The sequence below is a fragment of the Dufourea novaeangliae genome, unplaced genomic scaffold (genome assembly GCF_001272555.1).
Source record: "Dufourea novaeangliae isolate 0120121106 unplaced genomic scaffold, ASM127255v1 scaffold28, whole genome shotgun sequence".
Taxonomy (NCBI): Eukaryota; Metazoa; Arthropoda; class Insecta; order Hymenoptera; family Halictidae; genus Dufourea; species Dufourea novaeangliae.
The window spans coordinates 338117-346685 of NW_015373917.1; the positions used below are offsets into that span (position 1 = coordinate 338117).

At 31.3% G+C, this 8569-nt stretch overlaps 2 protein-coding genes across 2 annotated transcripts; one reads left to right on the forward strand and one right to left on the reverse strand.

Annotated features, from left to right (window-relative positions):
• The first annotated feature begins 913 nt into the window (after positions 1-913).
• LOC107194291 (WD repeat-containing and planar cell polarity effector protein fritz) lies at positions 914-5707 on the forward strand. Its single transcript, XM_015583894.1, is given in 15 exon segments — positions 914-996; positions 1163-1197; positions 1200-1436; positions 1512-1705; positions 1802-1902; positions 1995-2109; positions 2203-2412; positions 2503-2666; positions 2761-2868; positions 2944-3152; positions 3218-3341; positions 3404-3573; positions 3643-5351; positions 5421-5553; positions 5622-5707. Coding segments are annotated over 15 exon segments (3678 nt in total).
• Positions 5708-5865: 158 nt separating this feature from the next.
• LOC107194327 (39S ribosomal protein L48, mitochondrial) lies at positions 5866-6750 on the reverse strand. Its single transcript, XM_015583931.1, has 4 exons — positions 6639-6750; positions 6468-6545; positions 6251-6384; positions 5866-6175 (listed from the first exon to the last, which is right to left on the reverse strand). The coding sequence occupies exons 1-4, from the start codon at positions 6660-6662 to the stop codon at positions 5887-5889; spliced, it is 525 nt and encodes a 174-aa protein (XP_015439417.1). The 5' UTR covers positions 6663-6750; the 3' UTR covers positions 5866-5886.
• Between the last annotated feature and the right edge of the window lie 1819 nt (positions 6751-8569).

Here is an 8569-nt window from a genome sequence, read left to right on the forward strand (position 1 = left end):
CAGATTACATAAACATAGATAATTTTACTTTCATACTATTCCAAAATTCTTAGCTTCTCCTTCCTATAATATACCAAGTGCTGTTTTAGACAAGAACATAAAAAATTGTGAAAGGAAATTTTGAAATGGGTACCTGGTTGCCTACACAAGGGTTAACCTACGTCCTTTAAGCTTCAAATCTACAGCCTTGAGAAAGGAAAAACTTTACGTGTGATAATATAAACGTAATCAACAGGATTTTTAATAGTGTACACTGTTCCCTCCATAACAGTCTATACGAATCATGGCAAGAATCATTAGGCGTCGCGAATAGCACGAAAAGTGAACGGTGGCACCATCCACGGCAAATGTCTCAAACTGGTAACCAAGTAATGTAACTTGTTGCACTAGATAAACGTCATCGACGTCGAGCCGCAGGCTTGTTCCATCTATGGCCTGCACCACCGATTAGACATAGAATTGACCTATTATCACAGACGACATATGGAATAGACCTATGTTTAACATCTTAATGTACATTATGAAACTTGTTATGAAATACCGATTGTGCAAAAACTCAGAGATTTTCTGCTGCCCTCTACGTTATGAGAACGGTGCATTCGGGAATTATAAATGTACATCATGCATAAGTATAGTATGCATGTATGTGTGTATCACAATAGAAAATCACAATAGACCGAACGAAATGATATCGATAATATAGAACTCTGTTACAAAATGGTGAACAATGAGTCTCGACCACTGTAAATCTAAACACTGTAGTGTTTTTTTGTGTTTGTCGTTTGTATTTAAATTACCTGCTATTATTGTGTTTTCTAATGTAGTAAATGGTAACCCTTTTTAAATGTAACGAGACTTTAGGTATAATTTGATATTCACTGTTCAATGCTGTTAGGGTAGCAATATTTTTATAATGTTTACATTATTGGGTGAAGTAAACTTATGGAGCTTTGATGACAACATTAACATAAAGAGTACAGATTTTGGTGCATTCCGGTGAGACAAATTAATTTACACATATTACAAATAATACTAATGAATAAACGTATCATTTGTATATTACAAAACATTTTACCAAATTTAATAAAACACAACTACTCTATTTACCCAATGTACGGATATAAAAAGGGGAACTGTTTTTAATTTTTTATTATTATTATAGGTATCATGATAAGCGTATTGATAATTTAAAATCTCAGTAAGGCACTATTATGAATTAATAACATATTTCTATTCTATTTGGAACTCGTTTTTTTAGGATCAATTGAAAGACAATTCAATTATATATTGTCAGTGGTACGATGATTGTGTCTTGCAGTTGATGTTAAATAATGCTTTATTAATACAAATACAAGTTAATATTGCTACTGGTGATATATACAAAATAACTTTTGATAAATACCTTGTTGGGAAACTTTCTGAGTACATATCAGATGGTAACTATCAACTTATTTATCTGGTTTGTATTTATATTGAGTAGTTTGTAAATATTTTATTACTTCTATTTGCAGTGATAATTACTAAAAACTACGTGCTTTGTACCTATAATGATAATCAAGTAAGCCTTGTACATTTTACAAGATCAAAAAAGCATGTCTTTGATAAAATTAGTAAACTTGAACCAAAATTATCTACAATTGATCTGTTTGGTCCAAATGGACGTAGGTTAGATAAAAAAGTACAGACTAACAAATGCAATGACTTGGTAAATATATTCATATTTATGAAAATTTTTTAAGAACTATATGACCATTTGGAAAGTATTATAGTTTATTAAATCGTTTTTTTTTTAATATTATAGATATTAATTTGGTGGAAATCCACAATGAATGAAGTTTATCCATGGAGTCCAGCTGTGAAAGAACATGATCGTGCAAATATACATCTATATCGTCTAATAGGGTATGAAGAAGAAATTTCATATTTGAATTTTTAATATTTAATAATTGTCTGTCTAATAAAAGTGTTTAAGCATAGGATATATTTGTTTTCAGAGTAAAATTAGAATTAATTTGTTACATACGTAGTGAGTTTGATCCCTTGTGTATAATATTTGATGCATGTCATGATAATATTATTCATTCAGTAGAACAAAAAGTATCAAGAAAGGTAATAATTTTGCATCAATTAACATTACAATTATTCGTCTAGCTTTAATTTTGCAACTGAACTATTTACATCATGAGTATATGTATGACATAGGGTGAAGTGACTATAGAATGGAGAACATATGAAGTTTCCCAGCAAGATAAACTGCAAAGAATAGCAGTAACTTCTGTGCCTTTGCCTACACATACAAGCTGTATAAAATTCTCACCTAATCAGGAATTGTTATTATTAGGTTGCATAGATGGTTCTGTAATAATTTATGATCAAAATAGAGCCACCACTACTAGTGTCAAAGCAAGTTTTGTAAGTTGATTGATTGTATATGTCTCTCTTAATACATATGTGCAATTTTTGAAAATGTATGAATATATAAGGATCGTGTAACCTTTTAAGATACCAACGTTAGCATCATGGCATAGTAACGGAATAATATTTATCATTGGAAATGATAAAGGTCAATTCCAACACTTCGATATTTCTTTGTCATGTATTAAAAGTCAAACATTAAGTGAGGATGTAACGCCAGCCAATATTTTAGATTTGTCTTCATATTTTAGGTATTTATATATTAAATTCAATTATTTATTAAGCTTGCAATAGCAATAAGTTTAATGATATGCCTTCATAATATAAAATTTATTTACAACATAGAACTCAACCAGCATTGCTTCGTATGGAATGGAATAAAAAAAATGATATAAATTGTTATATTGATTGGCATACTCATGGACATTCACTCCTACTATTAATTTTTCAACGGTATACTATAAAAATTTTTTTGTTAAGCAAGCAGTATACTAAAAAATGAGTAATATCAATCTAATACATTAATAGAGGCCCTATAGGTGTGATAAAAATGTTGGAAGGAGATTCTTTGTCTGGAGATGTATTAATTAAAAGATACTTATCTCTGTATCAAATCGAGCAAGCAACTTCCTTATTGTTGTCTATGAATTGGGATATCTATCCTCGTGCGTGTATGCATGCATTAAACCAGATTTTGAATCACTTATTTAAACTTCCATTGACACCAGAACGTGAAAGTAAGATTCAGTTTGAAGTTCAATTTACAGTCGTCATAGATAATACAAATAAATAAATATTTCAGACCTCATACAAAATGCTTTGGGGAGTTTTCATATTCCTGTTAAACCAATTAGTCATGCTATCGAGGAGGAATATGGAGATGAAATAAGAGATTTGACAAGAAGATTCTTTTATCACTTATTAAGGTATTATATATTCTTGCTTTTAAAAGAATTTGTTTTATACATATTAATTCTAAACGACATAGGTATCAAATGTTCGAAAAAGCCTTTAGGCTTGCTATAGATCTAGATGATCATGATCTTTTTATGGATATACACTTTTATGCATTAATTGTAAATGACATGGCAATGGCTACTGCAGCAAAAGAGAATGCTGAACGTATATTGAGTAGATCCAACAGTTGCAATAGTTCACGTAAGAATGAATGAAAAATTTTATAGAATATTTTATTCCTTGATAAATACTATAATACAAAATTTTTAGATTCCACATGCTCCAGAGCATCATGTTCGCTATGTTCCGATTCAACGAGTGATAAAGTAGAGGAATCTTACAGTGATGAGAGTGAAAATTCCTCCAAGGAAAATCGGACTGATGCAAAACATTCTAAGAGTTACAGTTATAAAAAAGATTCCAATAGTCACATTCCACCTTTACCAATTCTTGATCCACATCATCTTAACAAAAGCTTGTTACCTACGTCATTTGTGGATGTTCCATCTAGTGAAAACACTGATTATAATTTAGTATCAACATCTTTCAACATGCCCAATACTACTCTTACAACATCTCCCTTTAATCATTCATCCCATCTTTCACTTTTAAACACGTTTTTCGCATCAACGTCATTTAACAAACCTCTATATAAAACACATGGAACGCATGCACCACAAACATCTGTAGCAACTACTCCTAGCCCACAATCTTTTGCTAATATTTCTGAAGACTTAATGACAACTTCATTTGGAAGTTTGTCTACGAATGAACGAAAAACTGCAGTATCTAATCGACTTAATGAAAATTCAATAGATCCTACACAGAACAAATCTATACACAATGACATGCAGTTTTCCCTTAATAGTGCATCTGATAGCACAATAACGACAACTTTAACGCAAGAGAATAGCTTCATATCAACTCCTTTTAACAGTCCATCATATGAGACAGTTACATTAGATAGTTCGTCTAACTTACTAAGGTCTTCGTTAGATAACATGGATAGCAACATTATGTCAACATCTTTTAGCACACTCGGTACAAATATTCCAAATCCGTATGACAATTCTTTTAGTAATTTGGTAACTAGTGAATCAAATTCAACCACATCTTCGTCTTCTATGAAAAATATGAAGTTACCAGGTGCAATGAATGACTTCACGCCTAAAACAACAACTCCTGATTCTGTTTCAACAAACAAATTAACTTCTAGTTTTCATGGTAATCATAGTAATCTTATGACAACTTCGTTCAATTTTCTTGACAATCAAGTACAAGATTCTCGTAGTAGTATTGGAAAAAGCGTAAGTAACGATGATAATCACAAGGGCATCAAGTTACAACCATCTTTCGCGGGAAAAAAGCTAGGAGACATTAATATCCCACCACCACCTCCCTCCTTAACAAATTCATTTACAAATTACTTTCATAATCTTCCAAGAAAGAATCTTCCTTTATCTAGAAGTACCTCCGGTTTGGCAGATATCGATGAACCTATCCAAACGTTTTCGCCCATCAAAACGAGAAATATCTCGGCGCACTTACTGCAGAAACAAAGTTCCACAACTAACATTTTACAAACTCATCATAAACATGGGAACATTAAGCCTTCTAAATATAGACTTAATTATGATCTTGATTACATTTCATTCCATGGAAGTTGTGATAATATAAATATACATTCCTCTACTAATAACGTAAAACTTGGTACCTCTCAGTTTCCTCCCGCGTATAGTGTTCAAAATAGATTCGACAGTAGACATTCGAAACTAGTATCACAAAATAGTACAAATGTTAATGTTAGCAAAGAAACTAAGGTATCTTCGAACATACCACCTCTACCAATTATATCTAGCTCTACATCTAATTCTATATCCTGTTCTCCATTCTCTGCATTCCCAGACACAGCATTAACAAATGAAAAACCAAAAGTGAAGTTTTCAGATACAGTAACACACATATTTGTACCTGACACTGTAAGTATAGAATAAATAGAATATGTTTGTTAGTTCATATTACTTTTATTTGTTTGGTATTTGTTACAGGGTCAACTACATAAACAAAAACGTTCTACAATTACTCAAGTGCCACTGACTGATCCAAAACGCGAATTAGCAGAAAGCCTTCCATTGTGCCTTGGTAATGAAGATTATCTTAAGGACTTTCAACCATTATCAAGTAAGTAACAAACAGTCTTAAGTACAATAATTTATAAACATGCAGTAATTAAACATTATACTTTATAGAAGATGACATAAGTAACAAAGTAAGAGAACCTCCCAAACCAGAAGAAGGTTCTAAAATAAAAGTTGTACACTTTGGACTCTTATGAATGGAGAAAGGGTGCAAATTGTAATGGAAAAAAAGAACTGCATTTACATACCTTTTTTTTATGTTTGTAAGCACATGTATACATCTATTTTGTATATAATTTTTATACAATAAAAATGTTTTGAAGTTGTATTACTAAATTGTTATGCTATTGTGTAGAATGATGACACTTAATAATGATTAAGTTCTGGGTTTCCGCATTTCGGTTAATTCAGATTTCATATCAAGTAAATCTTTGTCGGGTATGTAACGTTTTTTTCCTAGGTCAGAATCGTATTTATCTATATGTAATGAAACTCCTTCAGGTAAAGTTGCTTCTAATATTCTAATTAAAATAGGACATGTTGTAGTAGATACATTCGATATCTGTATATCCCTTTCATAAAGTTTAAGTGCATATTCAGAATCAACTATTGCACTGTTCTTTTTATATCTTTCTACCTTATATTCTTTATGAGGATAAGCAAAACTACGAGAGCATAAAAATATACAATTACTAAAATATGAAATGTTACATATAGAAACAGTATAGATATAACATTACCTGTCTTCAACATCAATGTCCAACGTTTTTGCAATACGATGAATGAAAGATTGGTAGTTTTCAAGTAAAGGGTAAACATATCCTCTCATCTGTATATTCAATACTGGATAAAATGGTGCACCTTCACGTGGTTTCTATAATGTCCAAAACAATTCAGTATAATAATATAAACAGTAGATATATTCCACAATATTATTTCGAATAATTAAGAATATACCGATAAATAAGGAGGTTCATATATGCCATAAAACCTCAATGTTTTATTTATTAGTGGCCGACGACAGCATACAGCAATCTAAGTACACAATTCAATTATATTACATTCTGATAAATAACAATAACAAAATAGGTTAATATAACCTTACGCTTACCGATAAACACTTTTTACCTGTTTCATAATATGGAACACCATTTTAGATTGAATTACTATTTTGAAATCAGTAATCAATTTTCAATACCTAAAACCATTACATTAAACTTTATGCGATTAGTCCATATGTACCGGCAGTCAAAATAGGTATATATATATATGTATATATAGTATTTATTTTCTTATATACATTGATATACATCACATATACGTGTGCATATGTAATATACAAGCTTCGCCTCCTAAAGTCATCAAACTATGACAGAGATCGGAGCTTTCTTATACTGACATACTCTATGGTCGGTCCCTAAATTTTTATTTAGCCGACGTTTATTTCATTTGTATATATAAAGGTAATACTACATCGTGCAAATAGCCAAAGATTTTTTACTGCCCTCTAGATTATGAAAACGATGAATTAGTGAATTACAGTACAAGCCCAATAATTGAAGTCTGTTAATTGAACACTAAGAACGCCCATCGTTCCAACGTAACAAGTGAACGAACGATCGATAAGAAAAGCGCGCAGGTGATTGGAGCCCGATAATTGATCCTTTTTCTTATTCTATGCTTCTCAAAAAGAAACTGGAAGAATTAAAACAGGACATGTTGCTTAATTATGAAATTTTCAATATCCCCCTTTTACAAATTGACCTTACAATTTTCTTCAATTAACCAAAATTCAATAATTTCTTTTTCAATTAATTATTTTTTTTGTATTATAATCGTTGGATAATGATAGAAATTTCGTATGATTTCTGAAGTAGAAACTGAGATTATAACAAAACGTTTTTATAGATTGTAAATAATACATTCAAATGAACTTGTAGCTTGATTCCAGGATGATCCCTGAAGGAAGAAGTCAATGGATTACGTGTATCATTTCTGTGGACAGTTAATAATTTAATAATAATTTAGCAAGCATTAATTCGATTTTAGGACGATTCCTGAAACAGAAATTTAAGAGAACATATATAACGTACAATGAAAATAGAAGAATATAAAAATACGTTTATATCGACATTTCAATTCAATAAATTTAAAATTTGATCCCATGTAATATAAATATACTTATCAACAGTATTTCCAATGTAAACACTTGGTACATAATAATCAATAATAATCATTCAATACAATAATAAAAACATAGAAAAACAGCAGCCACCATAGGGCGCTAAAACAAGTAAAAAAATAGCAGCCACAATAGTGCGCTAAAACAAATGAAACAATAGCAGCCTCGTAGGGCGCTCAACCTGTCCACTCTTTGTATTTCATTTACTTAAAAGAAAAAACCGTGAGTGGACCATACGCAACACTAATGTATTAAATATGATATAAAAAGATCCCGAGAGCAGCCACATAGGCGCTTATCAATCGCAATACATTTGTCAATAATTATCCAAATTCTCAAAAAACGCGGTAGGTGTATTCTTTGTTCGCCACTCTAATTTACTGAATCCAAAAATCAAGAAAACTCCCGTGCACCTTAAATCTGCAATACGCAACACTAACTTTAGATTGATGCAGTTAGTGCAGCCACCTGGGCTGTCGTGAACCACTCTTCGCAGCTATTTCAGCTGCCTTGTGGTTCTGCTGTGGTTCCAGCATTGGGCATTTCATCGATCGCAACACTAAAACAAACCTGATCAATCCATATCGCAACACTAATTCAACAAAAGAAAACGACTATTTGAAACAATCAATGTTGTGAGTTCAATTCAACAAAACTTTAATTTAAATAAAAAGTAGAAGCAATCACGCTCGGTCATTTTCGCAACACTACCCTGAAAATAAAAAAATGATCTTAATGCAAACACGATCTCATCATTCGCAACACTATTCTCCAAGCAATTAGGAAGATTAATATTGACAATTTACAAAGCTAATGCAACCCGTGATCTAGTCTCATCCGCAACACTAATTCAATCCGCGATTTTGCCCAATATTGC

Excerpts from the sequence above, each read along its gene's own strand:
- LOC107194327 (XM_015583931.1), bottom strand. The coding sequence starts at position 6,662 with ATGGTGTTCCATATTATGAAACAG. Across the intron at positions 6,385-6,467 it reads ATGAACCTCCTTATTTATCG|AAACCACGTGAAGGTGCACC; the intron begins GTATATTCTTAA and ends TGGACATTATAG. Across the intron at positions 6,176-6,250 it reads GACATTGATGTTGAAGACAG|TTTTGCTTATCCTCATAAAG; the intron begins GTAATGTTATAT and ends ATGCTCTCGTAG.